Source organism: Manis pentadactyla, chromosome 5, assembly GCF_030020395.1.
Source record: "Manis pentadactyla isolate mManPen7 chromosome 5, mManPen7.hap1, whole genome shotgun sequence".
Taxonomy (NCBI): Eukaryota; Metazoa; Chordata; class Mammalia; order Pholidota; family Manidae; genus Manis; species Manis pentadactyla.
Genome location: NC_080023.1, coordinates 15,812,995 through 15,840,217, shown reverse-complemented (window position 1 = coordinate 15,840,217; position 27,223 = coordinate 15,812,995). Strand labels below are relative to the sequence as shown.

Genomic DNA, 27,223 nt, shown 5'->3' with positions numbered 1-27,223 from the left:
CATAAAGGAAAAGAATGATACATATTTGACAACATAAAATATACCCATAATATGAAAAATGTTATATAAGGAAGAGAATGGGAAATATTTACAACGTACATAAGACATAAGGATTCATTTCTTTGTAAAAATATCTGCAAACTTAAAGTTGTAGATGCATAAAGGCATGTATGTTAATCTGGAAAAGACAACATACCCCAAAGAAAATGGGAAGTATGATCAGGCTCATAAAACATGAGTCTCACGAATGCCCAAAATACAAATAAGATATATTCAAATGCTCTTGTAATTAGAACTGCAAATTAAAATAGGAATAGCAAATAATGTTCAATCTGTCATATAACAAATATGAAGAGTTTAATAATGTTCAGTATTTGAAAGAGTGCTTTGAAAAAGGTACTCTATTAAAATAGACCTGGTGGAAATTTGTAAATTGACAAAAATCTTGTTTTGGGGGACAATTTCACAGCTAGTTTTGGTATTCTCTCATTACACATGACAGTAAGATACATGTGTAGAATTTTAATTTCAGCACCAGATAGAATAATGAAAATCTGTAATCAAACTTAATATTAGTAAAGTTGAAGATGATTAAGTGAGTTATGGTTCCTTCACCTCATGGGATATACTCTGTACCAGCTAGATGGTTGAGCATTATTTTTATATGGTGGAATGGAAATAGTCTAACAGCATGTTAAATAAAAATAGCGAGTGGCAGAACAAGAACAAATCCTATTTATGGTTTTAAAAGTTATATAGCCATGGGCATACTATGTCAGCATATAAAAACAAATGCGTATAAAGAAGGACCAGAAGAGAACATCAAACTGTTTAACAATTAATTCTGGGGGAGGGTATTAGGATTGAGGATCCTATCTTATTTCATATACTTTAAAATACATTTTTAAAAAATATGTAAAGATGTATTCATGTGTTATATAATTTTTAAAGGAATGAAAATTTCCTATATTTCATTTAAAATTAGTTGGATCTATATAAAACATACAGCTTAATATTATGTATTATCAAGTAAATGCCTATAGCAATAACGCATTACAAAAGAAAATGTGGTGTCCAAACAAAGCTGTTGAGCAATGACACAGTAAGATATGATTTTCCTACTTCCAAATTTGTAGTGAATCCTACTGCATCTATCTGAAGAATCAAGAAAGCAGTTAGATAATTAAAAAGACAATGCCCAAGTCAGATTCCTGAGACAATAAATGTTTTGTTGAACATAAAATGCTTACAGTAACCGAAGAGACTTCAGTCCATCGAAGGTTCGGGGAGGAATACATCTCAAACGGTTGTAACTAAGAATTCTGAAAGCACATAGACGCCCATTTGTTTTACTCAGGCATCTTCAAAAACCACGTGTCATTTTTAAAATAAAGCAGTTCACAAAGGGTTATTTTAACATCTTATGAGTTGAGAATATTGACTGATGCATAAGATACTTTTTAATCTTTGTGTTGTTTTGCTAACACAACACATTTACCTAAATACGGTCCAGACTGCTTCCTACACCTGCCGATGGGATGCCTCAACTATGCGCCCCCCAGGATGACTTTCCTCAGGAGTCTGTCTTACCCATCTCTTCCAAGCCCACCAGAATCGTAAATTATTCTTTGTTCCTTTTATTGCTCCCAACACTTTTTATAATATCTGTACTTGTTTGTGTGTTGAAATTTTATTAGTCTGTTTCTCCCAACAGCACTTCATTCTTGAGGGCAGAGACTCTATCTGTCTTGTTTACCAGGAATGTCCAGTGCCCAGAAAATTCATTTTGTCCATTGAATTAATAAATACTCAGTAGCGCACTGTCACACTCACAAGGTGAGAAGCTGCGTCATGTTGCTGAAGCTCTGATTAGAAAGGGTGCTTATTCGGTTGTTACTTAAGTCTCTAAAAGAGAAAAAAGGAAGAAATGGAATCTACTGTCACCACAGAAATGGAAATTTTACTGATTCTTAGAGAAGATTCATGTTCACAGTCTAGTAACATTGTTAGCACTTGGCTTTTATCTGAAAATAACAGAACACTGGAAAACTCTCTGAGGTGGACGGTAGTGTTATTCATAATTATTCATACCCCAGTCTTGGAAATTGGAAGTGACATTATGCCTTGCTTTGCTTTGTCCAGGAAGTGGGCACTAGTGCTGGTTTCACTTTCGAACAGAAACTTTAGAGTTAGCTCACTTTTTCCTTATCCTTCTATTCCCTCTGAAAGATTTGTGATGTTCCAGAGAGCCCATGCCTACTGCCTGGTCCCTGGTCCCAGAGGAAAGACATGCAGAAGCCACTCACAACAGACACATTTTATGGGTGAGAAATAAACCTATGTCCTTGGGGGTTCCATCAGTTACACATACTTTATCTCTATAGATACATATGCTTTCTCATACACATACTCAAGTTGGATAACTGGAAGAAACCTACATTCAATTATATCTACAATGTCATCACCAAAAACAATGCCGCAATGAAAAACTGCCCTTGGTAAAGTTCGTACTATCTAGTAGGTGCTCAGTAAATGTCTGCTTAATGAATGATAAGTAAATGCTAGAAATGTGGCTTTTTTACCAATGCTAAATGGCTATTTATAAGTGTACTTTGTACACTGTACACTTGAGCTGTAATTTATATTCAGCAAACTTGACCTTATTTTATAGTAATACATATATGATATATAATATGTATTGTATATATATTACAATATATAATAATATACGACAGATAACACAATATATATATTTTGCATTGTGATGCAAATTAGTGAATTTGTGCATACACACACTCATATATGTGCACAATGTCATATATATGTGAGTTGTGTATGTATACATGCACTCAGTTTTTCTAAAACAAAATGTAAACATATGAATAAAAGAAAGATTCATGAATAAATGAAATAAAATTATGGGTTGTAATTTGATTATTTGTGTGTCTGTATAATTATTCACCAGATTTTTTTCTGGAAAAAAATTAATGCAGTACTCAGAAAAGCTGAAGATTATCTACTCCTTTACCAAAAATACCAAAATACCAGTAAAATGGACCCATAAAATTGTGAAAACTATATAAGTGTTACAGGAGCTTTGTAATTAATCTCTGAAGCACAATACCTAAATTAAAAATAAATAAATAAATAAATAAATAAATGTATCTGTATTAGCAAAAGATACAGAAGATAGGTTCATTGCTTAGAGTAGTATAGTGAGTTATTGGCAAAACCGTTTCTGAATCTAAAAATACTCATTTTTCATTTCGAGACTGGTTTTAAGTAATCACATGCTGTCCCACAAATGACCCAATTCTGCTGAAATGACCCTTTGGAAACAGCACTAGTTTAATAGTTTATTTAACAGAACAAAATGTATGTAATCAGCTCTTGCTGCTATTAAATACATAACTAGACGTAGAACAAGACATCTTAGGGGTTATTTTCATTTTATTAATTTAATCACTTGTCATTCAAACAGTTCTATACACTTCCTACAAAGAGTTTGATTTTCCCATTTTGTAAGGAAAACTGAAAACAATTCACAGGATTTTACTAATGTTAACTTGCCTAGGGTAAAGTTTACATTGAGAAATGTAACATTTTCTGCTTTCTATGTTTCTAGAATTCACTAATTAGGAATAATCCTCTTTATTCTAGGAACACTAGAAAATTGCTGTTTTAGCCTCCATATTTATTCTAAAACCAAATAGACCTAAACAAAATCTAAAGTATTTGCCTATAGATCTATTGTAGTTGCTGATTTTGTTTTGTTTTGTGATTTTTATCAATTATCAACAAGGTAATATCTAGTGTGACATTATATATACAGTAAAATTATATCTTCTTTCAAACACTGTGCACATAATGATCAAAATGTTTGTATATTTAAATATGATCTTGTACTTACAACTTAAAGATATTAAAAAATTATTTACATTAATGAGCATGTTATTTTAGGAGGGCATCAAGCCAAACTGAAAGAAAAGTTAATTTTTGAAATCCAGACTCAGAATATCAACATCTTTGCCAATTTTACGAAATATGGATTTTATAAAACACGTTTTAATACTCAAATCTCATTACATAATTTGTAATGTATTAAAAAATAAAACTAATAATCTAGAAGTAAAATATAATTTCAGGAAAGTTCTTTCCTACCATCTTTTACTTAAAAACCAAGAATGAAGACATTGTTTTCTATCTTTCTTTCCTTGGCTTGACATAAAATAGCCCATTTTCATTATTGGTAGAAGTATCCGATTTGCTGCATTTCTATGGTTCTCTGATACTTAGACTTTATCGTATCTGTACTATCTGTACTTTGAATAGAGAAGGACCTTTTTTCTAAGACACAGCACCGCCTGACTGATAGTCAATGAACATGTAGCTCATGATGCAGAGCCGCATAGAGCAAGGAAGGAAGCATCTAGCTGCGACTGATTTATATGATCTGAGCTGCCCCTTGCTATCCACATTTTCATGAAGTAGAATAAGAAGTCAAAGGCAGAAAAATACAATATTTTACTTACATAAGTGTTAAATGTTTGTAGTTATAGAGTTCCTTAGGAACCAGCATAAATTGGTTCCCATCCAGATACCTGAACACAAGGAAACAATACATTTTTTAACAGTGGAAATAATCCAGTAACAGGGGCATAGCATAAAATAGTTGACACTATTTCACTCTGAACTGAGGCAAGGAAGCACTTGACTGTGTTCTTGGCTGGAACTGCTGTTTAACAGAAGTAAAGAAACAAGAGCAAAGTTGTCCAATCTAGTAGAATTCTTTTGGGGATCACTTAGGTTAAAATTTAAAACCAAGGAGGAACTGATGAGTCCAGTTCTTTGTGGTTTATCTAAATGGGGCAAGGCATGTATCCAACCATTTGCATGTCAGCAAGAAGGCTCATTCCCTCAACCATATAATTAGCCGACCTCCAGCTTGCTTGCGTTTATGTGGAGACAATACCATGAGATGCACTCACCACTGACAGATTCATGCCACTGAGGGTGAGACCACTCCTCCCTGCCTTAAATATGCTTCAGTGCACTTAGTAAACAATAATGGACGGTTTAATGGAGATAGGTGGGAATTTGGACATAATTAGGTTTCACTTAAAAACACCTTAAAAATTTTTACCATTGCACATCTGTTTGGTGATAATAATTTTAGGTTTCATAGAAAATCACAACATTTATCAGATGTACAAATATTATATATATATGTACATACATATGAAGTAATTAATACATACAAAAGAAATTTCCTCTTTCTGTTTAGAGTCAGTAGAATAATCGGAAAATTGATATGCCTTGGATTAACTGGCAAAAAAACCAAGAATAAATGGGTGCTTAATGTTGCATCACGATGTCCCAAAAGGAAAAGTAGATTCCATCTCCTTCCAGGGCTCTTCTTTCCCAGAATATAGACGGTGATGCAAAGATGTCTTTTATCAACTTGGACATTCTGTCTACAGATTTACCCACAAACAGTTCTGGCACATTGGGCACATGGCCCCTTTTACACCCACACTGTGGCCAATCCTGAGATCCAAAGCTGAGGTTTTAAGTATTTTTTGCTGGCTATAGAAAAGCTGAGAAATGCCTAAGATAACCATCTATTTCAAATATTCCAAAATGAAAGTAGTTATATAAAAGGCACAAAGTATCAAAATATATAATAAATATTTGATTAAGAGTCGAGCATACGTTATGACTCCTTACTTATCCCTGCTCCAATTTTCTGACATCGCATTTCCTCTCTGATGCCTTTTTCCTCTAGTGAAATATTTCTTGGTACCACTAGAGGGAAGCATAATCCCATATACTTCAGCACTTCCCCTCCATACTAGAAAACGTCCTAACAGAAAGCTAACAAGATTCGGAAAGTGCGCTACGGATGTCTGCATGTAAAACAATCTAAGAGGGAAATTATATGGAACTGATTAAAATTAATGGGTACCATTTGTTCAAAATTGTCCACCAATACATACTTATTTTTGCCAAATTCTTTAATAATTAAATATAATATGCACATGAAAAATTTCTAATATACGCATATATGTTTCTGTAGAGACGGAGCTTGCTGACTTGGTATAGTTCTAAAAAGAAGCCTTTGGGGAGGAAAAACTAGAATTCACAAGACATGAGTTAATATTTTCCTCATCTCTGTAATATATTTCCTTAAGAAAAATGTAACTTCTTAATACCCTGTAGAGAAACAGATTGAAGATTTGACTTATCTGACGGAGGAAACAGATGGCATACATAGGACATGAATTAAGCAGATACTTAGACGTAGTTTAATAAAGAAATTAAAGAATTATTTGATGGGCATCAGGTCAAAGATGAAGGCATGGGCCAGTTAAAATGGTAGAAAGAGGACTTGGTATCAAAAATGATCTTAATGTTATTTTGAGTGCTATGTTCTTGGTTGGGGTGCCCCTAGCATCAGTGCTTTGTATACAGAATACTCTACTAGCACCAAGCTTCCCAACACTAGTTGGAGGATAATCTTCTGAAATAAATGCATATTAAAATTAGAATTAAATGTTTAATTATACACACACAGAGCAAGTGCTTATAGTTAATTAGCACTGTGATTCATAACAAGAGTGACTGACCACTTTACAGCAGTTCAAATTGAAGAGGGACCTTTTGTGTACATGAGCTAGATTATACCTTTTTTGCTAAGTGTTCCATTCAGGACGAAAATAGGATTCATAGAATTGCACATGATTTGAAAATAAGTTCATTGATAACTGAAGTGACATCTTCTTAAATTTTGTTACCTATGTGCCATGTTGCCAAAAGTTTATATCAAAGCTGCTCATTTGGAAAGTTTGTGCAGCTGTGCATGGATTACATGCATATGTCTGCGCCAATTACATTTGGACTTAAATCATGTTTGATATACAGTTTCATATAGACAAAAAATAAACAAAGGCACAATGACTCAGCTGCATTCATACCAAGTATTTGCATCTGGTATATTAATATACAGATAAATGAATGGAAAGGAACAGGCATAAACCACTATTCAAGGAGCTTATTTTCTGATTTTTTCCATTGCATTTATACAGCATAAGGCAGCTAAAAAAGCGTGCATGGTGCTTAGAATCTAGGTATGTGTATACTGGCCATGTAATCTGTGGTCAAATACCAGCTATGAAAAATCAGGGATAATTGGTCCCATATCCTTTACAATCTAAAGGATTCTAATTTGAATCCAAAGGGCATTATCTTTTTTTAAAGATAAAGATTATGACAACTTCTTCCACATCCCAGATATTTATGTATCCCATGTTGTGAGATATTCTCCCAGGGAACATAGTGGTAAAGAATGATTAACCATATGGACTATCCCACACACTATAGATAAACTAAATAAACAGCATTTGCCAAGTTGCATTTGATGGAACATTAGTCTTGCAAGATACTCCACGAAAAAAGGGCTTTAGGGACAAATAACTGTGGGAGTGATCTTTCTATGTTACCATAGTCTCTTGCAGCTTCCCAGTGCACCATAGCATAAGAGGAGCACTGAGAAATCCTATAGTGAAAAAAAGGAGAAACACACACAAACATCATTGCCCGAGGGCATCTGAACTAGCTTTTACATTACTTGCTTGGAGTTGTACATGATACTAAGTAATGGCCTATACAATGCAATTTGCCAACAGGACTCTAAAGATTTTTGTTTGGTTTCCATTTCCCTTGCTGTGTAATTGTTAAGGAAAGGGAAAGACAAGCTCTACTCACAATTCAGTGACATCTCTTGGAATGCCTTTGGGTAAGACCTTCAAGCCCTTGTTGCTACATCGGACTACTGTATCCAAGCAGGTACATTCCGTAGGACAGCGAGAGAGTGGAGAACAGCTGTTGTCATCATTTCCTAAATTGTCAAAAGAAATACAGGAAAACCCTGATTTGTGGCTTTCAAGATGCTAGAAGGGATTTTATGCCATTAGCTTAACAAACACAAGAGTCTTGAACCATATGATCACTTTTGTATAGGGCATTAAGTATTTACAAAGTGACACCATATGTTCTATATAGCCCTGTTTTCAGACTACCTAGGGCAGAAGTTCAGAAAATAACTCACATTTTGTATTACTAATACAATTATAGTAGTATTTTTTTCTAGGTATTTACACAAATTATACTTTTAATTAGAATATATAAATGTAAACTGAATTATGGAGAAATTGTAAGGAGGAAGACATGAAGAGACATAAAGGGACAGATTAATTTAAAATGTTCAGCAAAAAGTGTATGGGCTCCTCATTTTAAAGTGTAGGGCTTAAATGAGCTCTCCATTCACTGGCAATAATAATAGAACCTGCTCTACTGACTTTACAGGGCTGTAGAATCAAATAAAGTGATATATAGAGAGCATTAACAAGTGAAACTATTATTTTTTTAGGTTTACTAGAATTTCTATTTTATAAGCCAATTGCTTTTCTCTTTGGAAAATCGCAGTTGCTAAAAGACACGCTCAGAATAAGAAAGAAAAGTTAAAATGAAGCCCTATAAATAGTATTCATCACAAGCTGGAAACTGGAAAATTTTCCAAAACATTCAGAAACACAAATCAAGTAGACTCATGTGAAAAATAACAGTCTGAGAATGTAAGTGCCCTGTTGCTAAAACAAAACAAAACAAAAATCACACACAACATATAGGGTGCAAAGCAGAGAAGTGCACAGTAACTATTTGTTGCCTGAACTCTAATATACTGTGGAGTCACGCCCCCTAGCATCAGACCAGTCATGTGCTTTCTCACCATCATCACAAGTGAAGTCTTGAATGGCAACATCCTGGATGGGGATTTCTTTGAGGAAATATGGTTTCTGACATCGAGGGTTTCCTGTTACAATTCTTTTCTTCCTGAGCCATTCTCCCAACCAAGCCAGGTAGCAGTTACAGTTGAAAGGATTGGCCAAGAGGTTTCTTAGCACGACATGCAAACAATAGAGGGTAGAGTTTAGGGTTTCACTCGCTTACTTCTTGAAGCCACAGGCTGCCATTTTCCCAACCTTTTTCTGTCAGAACAATTCCTTCTTATCCTTTGTACTCCCTCCCCCCAACAACTCATATGCTATCACACACAACTTACGGGATGCATTTTTTGGGCTATAATGTTTGGAACTTAAAAAATAACAACACTGTCATATAAGATTTCTTCCAATAATTTCATGTGAAAAATAAAGTGAAGACAGCAATTTAGGGTTTCTGCAGTGGATCCTGATAGATAATCTCATTTAGAAAGAATTCAAACTTGTCAGAGATCTCACTTGCTGTCAAATTTCCCTACACTGATAATGCAGTAATTTAATATAAATATGAAGGCTGATTACCTTATATTATTGAGTTTAACCTGACAACAGCTATTTCATTAATTTGTCATTTCAAGATTTCCATCTCATATTTGCTCCAGAGAATAGGTTTCCCATCTAAACTGACAGTGAGTTGATTAAATGCCAGTTATAAAAATGAATTTACCTCTACATATCTCCATACTTTTGGCATCTCACTTCTTCAGCGCAAACCTATTGACAATCCTATTATTTATAAACATGCCATCTTTAATATGCACAAATTAGTCACTCCATGTAAAAATGTCACATTTTATGTAGAGAGAGGATTAAGTACTTTTTTGATGGATGGATGTTTCCCTCAAATTATTTCTATGTTGAATATGTATTTTTTTTCTTTCTAACTACTTTTTTAGTTACTTTGTATACTTAGATGCCACCATTACCAGGAAATCATATCAGTGATAAGATTTATCACTTCAAACACTGCATTTTTATATACTGACATACAAGAGCATGGAAATACATTGGAGTTTTTTTTTTTCTTTTGACACTTTCTGAGTTCTGTCTATAGACCTACAAATATTCTTGATTCTTGAACTGTCTACATAAAATGTCTTCTTGGACAGGCTCAACTTATTTCTTCAATATTTCCCTAATATCATAGTAAATGTCCTCCAGTGAACAGCTTTTACTGTTGGCCTGGCCATCCTAATGCTTCTCCTGTCACTGTGAATGATTCTTTTGAGCATAGTTTGTTGGCAATGACCCTATCAACTTTGTTTTTATGATACTCATACTGAAAAGACTCCAGTGTGAGATCACTGGGGAAAAGCTATAATATGAGTTTTATTTTCAGCACTGTGAAGTTAAAAATAAGATAAAAATTTATAAGTTGAGCCACATCATACCCCATAGTTATAAAAATAATTGATTAAAAATACTGTAAGTTTTGTTAAATTTTAATATAGATATAGTAGGTAATGTTTTTAGAAAAATTAAAGTACGTTTAACATGAACAAATCTGTCCTCTTCTTTCGATACCTGCATCCTTGATCATGTGTTTTGTGAAACGCCTAATAATGTATTAAAATGCTACTGATCAAAGTGATAAATATAATACACTGGCTCGGTGGTACATAAATGTAGACTATTTTTCATACTTACAGAGTAGATAAGGAATGGAGAGTATCAAAGGCTCCTGGTGCAATTGTAGTAATTTGATTATCATATAAAGAAAGCAAACGTACAGAACTCAGTCCTATGAAACTGTCATTCCCAACACAGGTTATGCGATTGCTTCTCAACATCCTGAGGGAAAAAAAGAACATTGCTAAGGAAATAAAGTATCAGCCAATCCATTTTGTCTATCTGAGGATCAAAATAATGCCTTTTTGCAAATGTGTAGAATTCATCACTGTTTGCTGAACACGTTTGCCTGCCATTAGGAATTGCTATGGACATATACTGAGAATGTGCAAGAATAAAATGCTTAGAGTTGGCAATGATTACAAACAAAAAAAGCATAATGAGTCTGATATAGACTTACAACCCCATCTGACTAGGGTAGAATGTTTTCCTTCGATGTAAGTATGTTTACATCATTACATGATGTCCTAACTCACCTACAGCTTTCAGTGCCCCTGAAGCCCTGTGATTTGTGTATTCACAGTAGCTACAGTAGAAGTTGAATGGAAAGGAGGCAGAAAAGAAATCAATAGTTACAACAGATGAAGAACTGAGGGCATCTCAGGGACTTCCATACAACGTCAATGTCAACAAGGGCTAGGGACCCACACTTGACTGAGCATCCCCAAGCTTGCACAAATTATTTATGCATAAAAGTTATTTCATTAACAGTTTAGATCTTTAAAAAGAGCAAGTGGTTAACAGATTCTGGCTGTTCACAATGAAGTTTAAGCAGGCTTCCCTGAAAAATTTCTGACCATGTATGTTTCAATCACTGCCATCAATAGGATTAACACTGTTGTCATTTCCTTATCACTGCTCAAGTTTTGGCTCAGTTCTCAATTCTTTGCTGAACTGTTTATTTGTGGATCTTAGAAAAGGAATGAAAAGCTTCTCATAATCTCATGTAAAAATGCCTAATTGCCATAGATTTTAATCAGAATTAATGAAAAGTTCATTCATTTTCCTTAATTTTTCTAGACATGGGTTGACCACCTTATTAGAATATGCAAAAAAGAAAGGCATAAATAAAGGAACAACACAGAACTAGTTCGAGTAATTTTGAATACTTGCTAGTCCTTGGAGTAATTTCCCCTTTAGTAAAGTGATCTGCTTCATTTATTTCACAGGTTAATTTGTGTTTTCTGAAGATGTACCAAATATACACATCATCCCACATGTTCTTTCACAAAGTAACTGGCAGTCCTCCACTGAGAAGTGGGAGTTTGCGTTCTCTTCCCTGGAATCTGGGCAGGGGTTTGCAACTAAGTGTTCAGACCAGCAGAGTGTAAAGGAAGTGACACTATGTGTTTTGTGAGAGCAGGAAAAAAAAAAAATTAACACAGTGGTTCTTCAAAATTCTAGATTGCCCTATAAAAGTAGTAAAGAAATATCAGCTTTTGCATTCTGCTAAGTCACAGATAAGAAGGAAGGATGATGCTCTTCTTATCAAGGCATCATTTTGTGTTAGGAAACAAATGCAGAATAAAATATTTCTATCAGCACTATCCTTTGCCATAAATAATAAAGAGCACTTGGTCTTAATCTTGGTGGAGATGTGGATCCCTGAGAGAAGGAAGCTATGCTGTTTGTCCCTAGAAAAATCCATAAGTACACATATGTACCACATTTTGCCTGCAGTGTCAGATACTCAAAGACTCACTGAAATGCATACATGCACTAGTAAAGGTTTACCGTTCCTAAAGGGTTAAGGAGTCCAGGGGCTGTGGGGGTATCTTGACAAAATCTTTATGGCTCCAAGCTGAAAGATACCACTTAGAGGAATAGATGTGTCCAGATAAATCTAATTTAGACCTTTGAATACTGCAGCCTGGCTCCGAATGTTATGCTCATTGTTGCAGAATGGGATTAAGCAGTGAGCCTGTGGGTGTCTATCTCAGGTGCCAAAACGTAAGTGGAATAAAAATATCAGAAATCTAATGAAGGAGAAAGTTAAATTTAGAGAACTTGTCTCAGGGAGAGCCCTATGAATGGAACTAGTCAGAAGAAATATTCTGATAAGCTCCTTGCGGTGGTGTATGAACGGACTGTGTGCCCCTCAAATCCGTGAGTTTGAAGCCCTAACTCCCAGTGTGACTGTTCGGAGACAGGGCCTTTAGGTGGTAATTTTAAGTTTAAATGAGATCCTAAGGGTGGGACCCTAATCTGACAGGACTAGTGTCCTTATAAGAAGAGGAAAGGACAACAGAGCTCTCTCTCTCAGCCTGCACATAGAGGGAGGGCTATGTAAGGACACAGCAAGAACGCAGCTGTTCAAGCCAAGAAAGATCTCAGCAGAAACCCTCTCAGCATCTTGATCTTGGACCTCTAGCCTTCAGAAATGTGAGGAAATGAATTTCTATTGTTTAAGTCATCCAGTCTGTAGTATCTTGTTATGGCAGCCCAAGGAAGACTGATAGAGGGGGGAAAACAGGACCCAGCCCTCAAACATACACACTGCCCCTTCTAGGAGAAGGTTCCCATAACAAGCAGTCCCTTCGACTACAGTTCTAAGAAGTGAAGCTGCTGCTGACTGCAGGCTTCATGTTTTGCTGATTACTCGAGACAGCTTGGAGTCTGTGGTGTATTTCCCTTGCTGTCCTTCTACATTCCTCCTCTATAAAAAAGCTGAAGGAATATTTGCATAAGATTTTGAAGGGGCTCCACATCAGTCCATGAAAGGGGGCAGCGAACTGCAGGCTGGTCCTGCTGATAGGTAGGTCCCAGGCCATCCCCAAGAAGCTTAAGAGGCCTGTGTCTACTTTCATGGGCAGAGAATTTTCAGTAGGATTGAAATGTGGGATGTTATTAACATTTCTTCACTGGCTGAAGAAATGCCCAACTCCCTCTGTATCTGATAAAAAGCAGGCAGTGGGCTTCCTCTGCTATCAGTCCCCCTGGGTGTGACCCTGAGGGGCCGTTAGGGCTGGCTGAGGGTTTAGTAGAGACAGTGGAACCTGGACTTCTCCCAAATGCAGTTACCAAGGGCTGCTCTTGATTAAAAACAGTTTCCTTCATGTTTCCCAAAAGCTTTAGAGTTTTGGTTTGAGGCTCTTTCAATTTTTAGGTCACCATTTTTGTCAAACATGATTCTATATTTTAGAGATAATAAAAACTACGTATATTCACCATAGAAAATGCAAGTAACACAAATGTCCTTATTATTCAATCCAATCCTCATCCTCTTTGGCCCACAACCTTCTGGAAACACAGAATATTTTTTTCCTCATCTCCCTACCCCTGAGCAAGTACACATAAAGACACACCTCTTCACACATCTCCTTTAAAACAGATGGTAAAAGGACGGCCATCAGTCAGTGTCTCTCCCTCTCTAAGACCTTCCAGGCCAGACAAAAGCAGTTTTCAGCTAAGATGTGAGAGTTACTCTACCACACAGGGTGAAGTGGACTCTGATGCCACAGAGCTTGGGCCAGAAGGGATTATTAGATGAAGGGCTTTGAGGAAAGGGTAGAGAATGGTCATTCCCAGGCAGAACAGGGGAGCCAATCCGTACAAGCAGTGGAGCAAGGACCATGTTTCCAATTGGGGAATCAGCATCTAGGAGAGACTCTTTTGACCTCCTATAAGCAACACACTGAAGCCAAGGGTATAATGACCAATGAACTTCAATCCTGCAGTAAAAAAAATCACAATGCAAACAAGAATACTTACAAGGTTTTAAGGCTTTCCAATCCCTTGAACATCTTATGCTGAACATTTTCCAAACGATTACTCGTGAGAAGTATTTCATTTACTCCAGATGCTCCTTCAAATGCACCCTCTTCAATGTCTGTGATCTTATTGTTGCTAAAGTTTCTAAATAAAAAATTATTGAAACAAAGATTTTCAACCATCTTTTTCTGATGGTGAGGACACTGAGGCATGTTTGATTGACCTCCACAATCTCCAAGCTCTTCACTGCCCAGAACACCCCAGGCTCTAAAATGATATCACTTCCTTATTTAGTCAAGTCCAAATGATAATAATAACAAGGGAGACTTTCCTACAGTGAAAAATACCAGCCTGATCAATGTCAGAATGATATGCAAGAGTCCTCAGGAGCATAATATTTCTTAGGTCAGGTATTGAGATCCAAAAACCCTTTTGTCCACCACAAAACTTAACAAGGAACTTTTAAAAAAGAAATGCCCTTGATAAAAAGTATTGAATGAATTAGTGACTAAAATAAAGCACTTGGGTAGACAGAAGAAGGATGGATTAAAATGTGTTAGTGGTGAGATGGCATCAGAAATGTTATTTGGATATTGGTGGGTTGCTGGTTAAACTTCTCATGTAATAGTGCCAAAACAACCATCTTAACTGTCAGTATTTTGTACAACACAAGTCACTACAATGCTGTCCAGAAGGCAAGAACATACAGTTGAGGTAACACTTTTCCATAGGTTCTATCTTTCTTTGTCATTGTTCACTCCATGATCAGAAATGGCCCTAGAACAAGGATTAGTTTCATGTATCATTTTATTTTTTTCAGAGCATTGCATATGGTAGCTGCTCAATAAATATGTGTTGAATGGAAGGCATGCCATAGTTAAAAAGAAAGAGTTAGTGTCAGTGAAAAAGGAGGACAAATAAGCAATTAGAAATGCAGGCATATGGAGGTCAAGTACATAGAAAGTAGTTTCAGTCTGCTCTGCACTTAAGTCTATGTGACCATGGGCCAGTACATACATAAAAACACAGATATCACAGAAGAATACTCCTTTCCTCCTCCTGATGTTTCTTCTTACGTGGGAGTGGCTCATTGGCTTTACACTCTTGAACTTTGTTCTGTCCCCCCGCCGCTCCTCCTCAGGGGGGTAGAGAACTGTCTGAGTGTTGTTGAAACTGCTGAGCTTATAAACTTATTTTAAAATATGAGTTGTGGATGTGTAGTGACACAGATGAGCTATCAAGCCAGTTTACCAATCATTAATTTTGACTATCTTCTAATGAAAGTTTAATGAAGCAAAGAGTCAAATAGTTGACATGAATGTGCTAAAAGAGAAATAACAGCATAGTTTGGGGAATAGTAAAGGAAGTTACAAAAAATTACTGGACGCATCTTTAAAGTGCTTAGACTGCTGGATTCCTGCTGTGGCCACATAACAGACCAGCTGTCTGAGTGAAAGTACAATGTTAGGGTCTGCTGCAGAAATGATTGGTATTGCTTGAATACATAGAAAACAGGCGATTAGTCAGGTTCTGCATTCAGTCGACTGAATGCCACAGGTAGTCACTGTATGGAAATTTCTCTGGATCTTTGATAGTTGCCCAATTTCCAAAGAAATCTAAATAAAAATGCAAAGGGATGGGAAACACAACAAAACAGTACAGAAATTGTAAAAGATGGCTAATGCACGGCTTACATTTTACGTAACTGAGGAAGTTTCTTGAAGATTCCGGTAGCTTCCAATACTGTGAACTCATTATTATTGAGACGCCTAATTAAAAAAAGAAACAGAAAATATTCATTGCCAACAGTCAGGAAGGAAGGGATTAAACTTTATTTCTCATACAGAATTGTAACATTATTTAATGATTATCCTAAAGTAAAATATAGGATACATGTCAGAAGATTTGTGGGGATTTCTTCTGTTCATTCAAATTTTAATGATTGAATGAAATACATTAAGAAGCACATGGTAAAGACAACCAATAATCAAAAATCAGAACCAGTTCTCATTCAGTAATCGCTAGAACACTTCTCAAACTTTCTTTTTCACTGTGCTCCTCCTCAAAAAAGTATTTTAAATCATTCTTTCCTAATCACTTGCTCCATAAATTTTTTTACTAACTGCTTTAGACATATACTTTAAATGCCATAAAGTTCACTCTATAAAGTACACAATTTAGTGGTTCTTAGTGTACTCACAAAATTGTGCAGCCATCTTTGCTACTTAATTCCAGAACACATTCATCACCCAGAAGAGAAATCTCATGCCCATCAGTAGTCACTCTCAGTTTACTTCCTACTGCTATCAGTCCTTGACAACAAAAAATTGACTTTCTGTCTTTAGGATTTTCCTATTCTGGACATTTCAGATAAATGGAACTATGGCATTTATAGTCTTTTTTTGTCTGGCTTGTTTCACTTTGTGTGATGTTTAAAGGTTCATCCATGTTTAGCATATATCATTGACATTTCTTTTTATGATTGAATAATATTCCACTGTATGGACATACCGATACTTTTCCACTTATCAGTTGCTTGGATATCAGGATATTTGAGTTGCTTCTACATTTTGATTATTATGAATTATGTTGTTATGAACACTGGTATAAAAGTTTTGTGTGGATATACAATGTTTTGTATACATACATGGGTGTGAAATTGCTGGGTCACATGGTAAATCTGTATTTAACTCTTTGAGGAAAAGCCAAATTGTTTTCCAAAGGATCTGCATCATTTTACATTTCCACTAGCAATGTTGGAGGGATTCAGTCTCACCTGATTTTTTTTCTTTTTTCGGTTATTACGGCTATTCTAGTGGGTGAGGAGTGTTATCTCATTGTGGTTTTGACTTGTACTTCCCTAATACCTGATGATAATGAGCATTTTCATGTGCTTATTGGCCATTTTTATATCTTCTTTGGTGAAATGTCCACATAGATAATTTGACCACTTTTTAAAAGGGCAAGGATATTTTATTGTTGAGTTGTAAGAGCTCTTTATATATTCTGAATGTAAGTCCCTTATCAGATATATGATTTGCCAATATTTTCTTACCACTACCAATTTTTAAATGTATAGTTGAAAAAATACTTAATTTCTTAAACCACACACAATTTTTGCTGAATGATAAATTAGATGCTAGTTTCTAATATGATTCTTCATTGATAATAGAACCTATATATGGTATAATCATACTGGAAGGTATAATTTCAATTACTGTTTGTGTATTATTAGAAATAAACATAACTCCTTGCAGACCATGAAAGTAGAGTTCAGGGCTTTTACTGCATGGTCTCCATTCATTTCTAAGTGTTCTGGAGCTAAGAAATAGATTCATGAACTAACAGGAACTTACAAAAAAGAAAAGAATCACTATAATCACAGGGTAGTTAGTTCCTGTCATCTCTTTGAAAGCATTACATTATTTTTAATTATTGAAATTACTTATAATTCATTAAGTAACAGGCATAAGTTGGCACAGTAGAAGACAAACTATAAAACACAATCCCTGTCATCAAAGGGCTATTATCTAGTTAAAGACAAAAGGATTATATATTCACAAAAGGACAACTAACTTTGCAAAGCTGTTAATGATAAATACCAGAGGGAGTCATCTATAAACATGGCTAAGATGTTCAGAAAACAATGAGATTTCACTAGGTTTCTCATGGATTCTCAGAGCACTAACATTAAATGTCTTATTTTTATAAATGAAGTCATTAAAGGCAAACCATACATGGACATAGACTCTATAAATGATTCAAGAAACATATTTTAGCATTTAGTATGTGCTAGTCCCTATGTTAGGGTTATAAATATAGATCTGATCACAGTGCCTTTTAAGCTTTTCCTGCTATTGTTCAGAAAAACTATCCTTTGTGCTTTAATATTTGATAATCACTGGGTCTTTCCACCTGTAATTCAGTGAAATAGTAAAGCAGATAAAAAAGAACAGTGATTGAATTCATAATTAACAGATTCAAAATGGTGACTCTCAAACTATTTCGTTGCTGTAAAAACTAAATACATTAAAAATCAATTAAATGCTTAGCAAAGGGTGTGTGCAGAAATTTTATATATATGAAAAATATCAATTTAAAAATACATATCTAAATAATGCTATTATTATCAGCATTATTAAGTGCTAACTGAATTTTTGAGAGGTAGTTTAATTTCTGTAGTTGTATCTCAGGCCAGAAAGATAAAGTAAGATAGCCTTTAATATATTCTCATACAAAGAAGAGTTGTGCCAATGTGTGCTAATTAACATCAATGTGATTATTGAGGCTAGAAGGCAAAAATTGCAATGCTTCGATGCTTTCCTTCCCTCCCTCCCAGCCCGGATTGTGTTGGGGGATGAACTTACAGCTCTGCAGTGTACTGGGGAATGTGGTCTGGGATTTTGGTGAGTTTTTGATTGGAGCAATCTACTGTGGTCCCTTCACAGCGGCACTTTTCAGGGCAAGCCAGATCTGCAAAGCAGTCCCCACTTAATTTTGATCGATAATCTTCTGTACCTATTGAGGATTCAAGCCAAAAAAGGAGATACTGAGTATACAGGTTAGAATATTTGTTAATTTGTAGGAAGAAAAAAGTAAGATAACTATAGATTATGCAGCAGGGAGAAAACTTGGGGAATTTTGGTCAATGGATGTCAGGAGAGGGTTAAAACAAGGGCTTGGAATTTGCTGGAAAAAAGAGCAACCAGATTCACAGGACAGGAAAACATTAATAGAGATGAGCTTTTCACAGCTGTACTTTCTGCTGATCCAGGTATGAGCCATTCTAGCCTATTTGACAGCTAATCATACAATGGCTATTAATTGTTAAAAAGTTTATTTTTTCTCTGAGTCAAGAATTTAAAATGTATCCAGTAATAAACATATTCCTATATATCATTTTAGATTAGGGCTTTCAAGGCAAATAGATGTACTCAGGTTTTTCAATTTTCTGTGGTCTTTGATTATTCTCTCCCTCTCACATAATCTTCAGAAATGTCTAAAAAGCCCTCTTTTTTTTCATTTTGGTTTTATAAAGAGAGACAAGTAAATCCTGATTTAAGCCTCAGCAGCTCGTCATGCTGTAGAAAGCTGCGTGACGTTCCATGGTGCTTGACGGAACCATGTTTTACTCATACCTGGCAACCACATGGTTAGATCAAGCACAACAGAAAATCTCGCTACATAATCACTACACCATCCACTAGGCCAAGGGTAAGACCAAGAGGAAAGATGAAGGGAAGCAGGAGAAAAGCTACAGACGTTCTGGAAATGTAATACTGTTTACATGACATGCATTCTTCCCGCAGACTGTTTATGACCATAGTAAGAGTATTACTACCGAAGATTTCCTGGAAACACAAAGAAGGGGCTATACTGAAAGGTGCCTCCACCGTTCCTCAGAACTGCAGGATGGAAACAACAGCTTTCGGGAACAACATCCGGGAAGAAGTTGAAGGTGAGCTACAAGGACAACAGAAAAGCTCAAAAGATCTGTGGTTTCTTCTTGAAAAAAACAGGTGCAAAAGACCCAGACAAGAAGAAGGTACATCAGGATCAAAAGGTAGGACATTATGTTTCAGATCAGACACTTTTACTTACAGCCAAAATGGTGAATTCCTGCAAAAATAATGATCACCAAGAAGTAAAGAAAGACATAGTAATCCCAATTAAGATGAATATGCATTTATATAAAACTAACTAAAATCTCTTCCTTCTTTGCTTATTGTGGCAGTTATAGGGGAATGACATGGTATGATAGCAACTATCATGCTTTGTAAAGTTTTATAATAATTTTTTGAAGCATGGTGGTCTTACAGGGAAAGCATGGCATATGAGATGCATAGCATATATTAAGCTCTTGTCGATTTCTTAAAAGGTGGACTCTCTGCAAGACAGATTTTCTTTTGAGTTATTGCTGTAATATCTAGAACGTCATATAGAATGGTGGTGGGCAAGTAATCGGGTAAATTAAGTGAAAAGCTAGTCATGGAGATCCTTAAGGACTATCATTAGAACATTTGGATTAATCCTTGGGTTGTGTCTTAAATGCTTTTCAATGATCTTTTCAACTTATAAATAATGTCACATTAGTGGAAACGGAATTAGAATTTCATGAGAGATCTGCAAACCTGACTATAATAGTTTCATTACATCTGGCAATTAATGGCATGAGATTTACAGAGGATCTGTTGCATGGTAGTTCAAGCTTTTGTTTTAAAAGTGAAATGAGGAAATACTGGGAACAAAGTCTAAATGGTAAGTACTTTAGGTATCTTACATTTAAAATAATTTGCATTCACTGCAGTGACAATAATGCTTATTTTATGGTGGATCTTTAGGTAGGCTCACCTTAAAATCTGGAAAGAAAAAGAGACAGGTGGGTGACCCAAAAAAATCTTCTAAGTCCTGACTTCTACTATTATTATTCTTTTAAATAAAGCAAATTGAATTATCTGAAATTGACAATTAAACCATGAGATCTGATATAAGATGTTATTTTCCTAAACCTTTTTTTGGCTGCTGTCAATAAGGGAGCAAAAGTATGTCAGAATTTATGAAAATAACCTGACTTTGGTTCTTTATTTGGTGAATAGGAAATATTAATTTATAAATTATTAATAAAGTATGTTTAAATATAATAAAGTATGTTTAAATTAATAAAGTATGTTTAAATATAATAGATCAAATAAAGTATGTTTAAATATAATAGATCAAATAATAGATAAAATATAATAGATCAAACTACTGTAATTTTGAGAGTTAAGTAATATTAATATTTTATCCTGTTGGTGTTCTGGTGTTTAGAATATGGCTTTTTCTGGATAAAAGCTATCAGATGAAGTTCTACTTAATAATTAGGATAATGCATTTTAAAGATTGCCAAGGAAGGCCAATCAACTGTCATTTCCAACACATTCCTTCTTATGCAGCCAGTTCATATATAAAGTATTGCTCACTCATCTCAAAATAGGTAGTTAAAATATCTGTTAAATGCATAAAATTATTCAAATTATAGTTCAATATGGCAAGCAACACATATTTCCTTAAATTGGAGACCAAATAAAGAGCTCTCCTTAAGAAAGAAAATAGGATCTTGCATACTAACAGTGTTTTATTTATAGCTGTTAAAACATATTATAGTCTGGAATATGCCCAGGAGATGGTAAAGGCGGCCAATCAATTACTAACATGTATTTTTATATAACGGTTTAAAACAAACAAGTCAAGAGGCATTTTACACAATTGGCAGGCAAGGAGAAAATAATTAAAGAAACATATTTCAAAGAACTAGTTCTAGAATCATCAGCCTTGATAGTGTTAAGACAGTAGTGGTAAAACATGTCACTTATTTTTCTAAGACACATTCATCTGTCTAAATTATGTAGGGCACCTACTGCCCATGAATTATGGAGGTTTTCAGGTTAATGTCAATATTGTTTTTGTGGAGTTCTACTTTGATTCCAGGTATGCAAGAACGTAAAGTTATGAAGTACAGCTAGCTGCTGGAAATCAGCAGGAAGCTGCTGTTTTTGTATAAAAAGTGAAGCAAGAGTAAGCGAAGTAAGGAACAATTTTTTAAGGGACATTTTCCTTTATATATATATAGGTGTGTGTGTGTGTCTGTGTGTACATATATATATACATACAAACATATATATATATATATGAAATCTCACATTTGAAAATACAATTCCATGTGTTTGTGACTGATTGCATGTAGAACTAGTTCTTTGACAACAGAAAGGTCTCTGTCTTTAAAATCAGCTCAATAAGCTGTGTTTTAAAAACAGGTTGAGAGGGGTCAGGTATACAACGTAAGGAGAGAAAATGATTCAAGTAGAAAGCCATAGGTTCAAACGCTCGAGCTACTGTGAGAAATTTTAGATAATGTGCCCAAGTGAGAGAGAGAGAAAAAAAGGTGGGAGTTTAATAATATATATGTTTAACGTCAGAAGCTGCATGCAAAGGTGAGGTTTTCAGGAAACAACTACAAGTTATCTCTACAGAAGTAAATCTAGCTACAGAGTACCTATTGTACTTTCAAAAGCATGCATTTCAAAGTTTTAGAAGCTCTATTTTATAAGGAGAGGAAAGGGTGCCTGCAGTTAGTCCTACTACCGAGCAAAACCTACCTGGAATGAAATACTGTTCTTTAGCTAAATAAAAAAAGAGAAAAAAAATAGAAGATGCACCTGAATGTCAGCAAGCAGAGATATGAGTTATATTAGATTAAGAATGGACTAAAGTTACTATAGATAATTAAGTGAAAAATGGATATTCACAGCAGTGGCTGAAGTATAATAATGTACAGTGAGTAGTAAATGCATCTAGAACCATGGACAATAAACAGCTTTGCTTCAATATTAGCTTTTTAGTATGAATTAACTGCCGAATGTGAAATACGCCTGGAATCCTTATTTAGCAAACTACCCAAAACATATAGAATGCATTTTAATATAAGAAGATAGAAAAGATTAGACCAAAGTAAATAGTAAATTTCCATGATATCACTTGCTATTAAATGTTAATCAAATGCACCTACATTTAGCTTTTATAAATAAATGTCATATTCCCAAAATGTTAAAGGTGGCCTTTTGGAAAAAAATGTACCCTTACAGTCCTATTCCAAATAAGAGAATGCAAAATGAGGAAACAGTGTGAGAAGCAAGTCAGGAGTTTCCCCCTACTTCTGAGCCTGAAAAATCACATTACCATGTCTCAGTTCACTTTCTGAAGAAATGAAAACATGACTGATCACCTGAAGTTTCTCAATGGAGAACAATACAACAAAAGTAAGACTTCACAGATTTGAAAAATATTCTGAGTTAGCTGAAAGGCCCCTGTTAGGTTCAAATGCTGAGAGTACAGTATATGAAGTATCTGACCATCTTTTTTCTTGGCTGCCTATAGTGTTAAAAATGTTACATATAGGAGTGCTATGTGAATTGTGTCTACAGTTCTCTATCCTTTTCTTTATGGACAGAAGAAAAAGAAACATGATTCTACAATGTTTGGTAATTCAGCTGTCTCTAGGTCCCACATAACCACTGTTTTTGGTAACACAGGGAAATGTCACATGAAGTGTGAAATTACCTGAACAACGGAATTTCTTGCTTTTGATTTGTCCAATTCTTTTGTTCGCCAGACGCCGGGGGCTGGTGCAGCGTGCACCACTGGTCTCTATTGGGTTGGTATGGAGATAATCCGCCAGCCACTTGAGATGACAGTCACAAATAAAGGGGTTCTGGGCCAAATGCCTTTCAGAAACACATACAGAACACTTTTATACATAACTTGCAACTAACTGAACTCTCAAACTCAGAGTGAAAACAAGGGTCATCAAACTTGATCCAAATCATATATACATACATAGTTTGAATGGCCCGGAGAGGCGAAAAGGTCCCCTTGGCAATGGTTTGAAGCTTGTTGTCATATAAGGAGAGAAGGTTCAAGTTGTGCAGATCCTGAAAAGCATCTACCCGAAGGCAGTTTATCTTGTTGGCATTCAATAATCTGTTTGATCAAATAGTCGTAGAATTAAAGTGTAGCATCTCACTAACCCGCCTTGAAGATTCTGTACTCTTTGAGAAAACCCAATCGAGAAATGCATTTAAGTTCAATGCTAATGTTTTAACTGTAATAATTTAGCTTTGCAGGCTGAAGATGTGGGGTTATGCCAGCTAAAGCGAGTGTCATGTTTGTAATGAATGCCTGCATTTGGTGGTACTTATATGTTTATTTGATACAAATTGTTAAGCATATTCTCTGAAGATGTAGATGTAGCACAGTAGCCAGAGGCAGGTGAGACCCAGCCTCTGCTGTCAAGGACGCCATAAAAAAGCACCTTAAAACATTAGTCCCGCGAGCTGCTCTATGAAAAAGAAGTTCAGTAGACTCTGAAAACAGAAGCATGGGCGAGCCTTCCACAACACAGATCAGATCAGATCACACCTCTCTCAAAACTATGCACTAACTCCCAGTTTGCTCTGAGTAAAACTCAAGTCCTGACAATAACCTTAAAAACCAAGAGTATCTTTACCATCCCCTTCTGAACCCTGTGATCTCCAATTTCTCTCTTAGAGCTATTCAGCGGCAGCCATGTAGGCCTCCTGGTGGGATGGAAAGTTCTTCTCCTAGCTGTCTGCCTGGCTGCTTCTTTGAGTCTGCTCAAATCTTACCCTCTCGATTCAGCTCACTCTGACTATTCTCTTTAATCCTGTCAGCCTTAGTTTGCCCTCTCCCCCACCTCCAGCGCTCTCAATTCCTTTACCTTGATCTACTTTTTCAGTTTTTGTAAGTACATCTTTCTGTTCTGCATGATTTATTTAGTATGTTACTGCTTTCATTTGCATGTTCCTCCCCCAAAGATAGACGCTCCAGACAGCAGTGATATTTATTTTGCTCCCTGATGCTCCCCATGTGCCTGGCACCTACTAGGTCCTCAACAAAATATTAATATTTTATTACCCTCTGGGGAGTGACATGGTACATTACCCTCTTAAAGTCTCCCTTATAAATACCCACTGAACTTGGTGTAACACAGTATCCCACAAACTCGTTTTTTCTTATTCATGAGAATATTCTACCCATATTCTACACCAATCTTCTGTGGAGTTGCAGTTTACAGTTCATACTTTGGCAAACATCATTTTTATGGGTTGTATGTGATTGTGTCTGAGCTTTTGTTTGTGCTGGACTCACCTGGAACATGCGTGGCCTGTTGTCCACTTTCCTCAATCTTCTGGCTTATCCAGACCTCACAGAAGGCCCACCCTTCCCAGCACATGACCTCCACCCAACTCAAGTATTCCTTCCCCTAGGTTCCAAAGGAAGTGATCCAGTGGTCCTTAGCCTTGTCGTCTATTTCACACAGGCCCACTTGTTTGCCGAAAGACAGATTAGCCTTTTGTGGGCAGAGGTTTTTTTTGTTTTTTTTTTTCACTTTTTTTTTTCTATCACTATTTAGTTCAGTGCTTTAAGACTTTAACAAATATTTAGTAGCTCAAAAATGTGTGCTATGTGGTTTGGATTTGTATGCCTTATTACCTAACACACTGAAAAATGTTTTCTCCTTGACCACAAGCATCTCTACCTCTAAGTAACATAGGACATTTGTTTTATTGTTTGCTTTTTTAGATATTCATGCACATGCAAAGCTATGACTTCCCTGTGGTGATTCTCCTTGCTGCACTGTTTTTATCCCCCTTCAGAAGCTGAAGTTTTGGCTCTCTCTGTGGTCCACATGATACTTGAAAGCTTAGAGGCATGGATTGAGGGATGGAATGGTAAGTTCATTTCTCCCCACTCTGAGCCACAGGTCCTACAGACCATGGTCCCTAGTGTTAGCAAACTGAAGAAAGGAGTCAGAGAACAGAACATGAAGGACAAGGAAAAGGTGGGGATCCTGGAAGACGACTGAAGAAGGTGCTGTTCTGAGCATTTTGTGCTCACTTTACATTTGTGTGATCGAAAAATTAGAGAAAAAATATACTGGACACCAATTTCTTTTGTTCTTTCCATTTACCTACTTTTTCTCAAATACCTTATCAGTTCAAGCAGGTCTGAGATACTTAACCAAGTTCTCAGCTAGCTGTAAAGAGGCAACTGTGTGGCATTAGTGGCTTCAGCCCTTCACGCTTACTAACGGGCTTTAATCTAGAGAGAAAACATTAGGCAGTGGAACAAAGGTGGTTTTTTAAGTAAGGTTTATCTACATAAGAATCCCATGGGTTTATTAATAATTTGTTACACTGACTTATCAATAAGTGTGTGTGGAAAGAAAAAAAAGACATTATTATAAGCGTTCATACTAGGCAGGACAGTGGTAGAAAGAGATTACAGGTAAATGTCAAGGAGAGTAAGGTTGGCAAAGTGTGATCAATGGCAGAGAAGAAATAACAGAAGTATTTAGCCAGGCAGTACCTATAGTCAGGCAGTCCTTTGCTGCAGCATCTAGCTATACCTGTAATGTGTGTAGCTATCTATAATGGGTTTAAGATCAGAAACAGTATTTACTAACTCAATTTCAAGGGTTAAAAAATTATTTGAGATCCAAAAATAGTCATTTACCATGATTCATCAGTCCGTTGTTAAATTGATTGATTGGGTTATGTAGCATTCAAAGTGGTGTGAGGGGAACAAAATGGTGAGTACTACACATTGTAAGGGTATTGTTCTGTTAACAATTTGCTTCATGTGTACATGTGTGTGAAAACTGAGGTATGATAAAACATAGGTTTCTAGACTGTGAAGGAAAGTTTAAAACATAGATAGTAGGATGTAGTCATGAACATATACACATTCATCAAGTAAGGAAAAAGGTCTACATTTGGGAAATTTGTGGGATTAGGAAAAATATTTTACCAAAGAAATGGCATAAACCTTCATGCCAACGAATGCATATGCCTAGAGGAAATAATACTCTAAACTTCAGAATTTTGAGGCTGACTGTGATCTAGATGAGAGAAGTAATTATCTCATACTCATCTTTGTATTCACAGCAGCTAGGCCAACGTGTGCCCAAGTGAGGTGTCTGGTGATCTGAACAGAATTTGATGATCCAACACAAATCTTAACGTTAGCATTTTTTTTCCAATTTCCCTTTCATATAGACACTCATTAAAACAGCTGGGATCACATCTTATTTTACTTATATGTATAGTAAATATTTCTTTTGAGGCAAATGAGTGATAGCTACTGTCTAAGCATAGGAGTCTTAAAAGATAAAATCCAGGGACTCACAGATAATTTTCTCACTAAAGACCAGCAGGAGTGTTCCTACTGTGTTCTGGCCTACTGAACACCATCCTTGTTTGGGGGATTTTATTCCAGTATTATCTCTCCTGCATATTCTTTGGACAAAGATGGATAAACATGCCATGATGTCTTTCTCCTTTCCAACTACTGTTTAATCAAGACAGAGACATTTCCCAAAGGGAAGAGATTACATAGGCTTCAATGACAGAGCAGCCAGGATGCATACATTTATGACAGTGTGGAGAGAAAGGTTTTGGGACAACTTTCAAGTTTTATGTCTCCAA

General features: G+C 35.8%; 1 protein-coding gene across 4 annotated transcripts in view; it reads right to left on the bottom strand.

Annotated features, from left to right (window-relative positions):
- The window catches only part of SLIT2 (slit guidance ligand 2), a 357,572-nt gene that overhangs the window by 56,229 nt on the left and 274,120 nt on the right, over nucleotides 1-27,223 (bottom strand). For 3 of the 4 annotated variants that reach the window (XM_036921029.2, XM_057502128.1, XM_057502129.1), the window contains 12 exons: nucleotides 23,553-23,696; nucleotides 23,277-23,440; nucleotides 22,316-22,339; nucleotides 18,548-18,698; nucleotides 15,875-15,949; nucleotides 14,181-14,324; nucleotides 10,488-10,631; nucleotides 8,789-8,955; nucleotides 7,765-7,897; nucleotides 4,533-4,601; nucleotides 1,834-1,905; nucleotides 1,251-1,322 (listed from right to left, as the gene is read on the bottom strand). In XM_036921029.2, the coding sequence (XP_036776924.2) occupies nucleotides 1,251-1,322; nucleotides 1,834-1,905; nucleotides 4,533-4,601; nucleotides 7,765-7,897; nucleotides 8,789-8,955; nucleotides 10,488-10,631; nucleotides 14,181-14,324; nucleotides 15,875-15,949; nucleotides 18,548-18,698; nucleotides 22,316-22,339; nucleotides 23,277-23,440; nucleotides 23,553-23,696 (1,359 nt within the window). The remainder of the gene's footprint in view (nucleotides 1-1,250; nucleotides 1,323-1,833; nucleotides 1,906-4,532; nucleotides 4,602-7,764; nucleotides 7,898-8,788; nucleotides 8,956-10,487; nucleotides 10,632-14,180; nucleotides 14,325-15,874; nucleotides 15,950-18,547; nucleotides 18,699-22,315; nucleotides 22,340-23,276; nucleotides 23,441-23,552; nucleotides 23,697-27,223) is intronic. The other variant, XM_036921031.2, reaches the window with a different exon arrangement.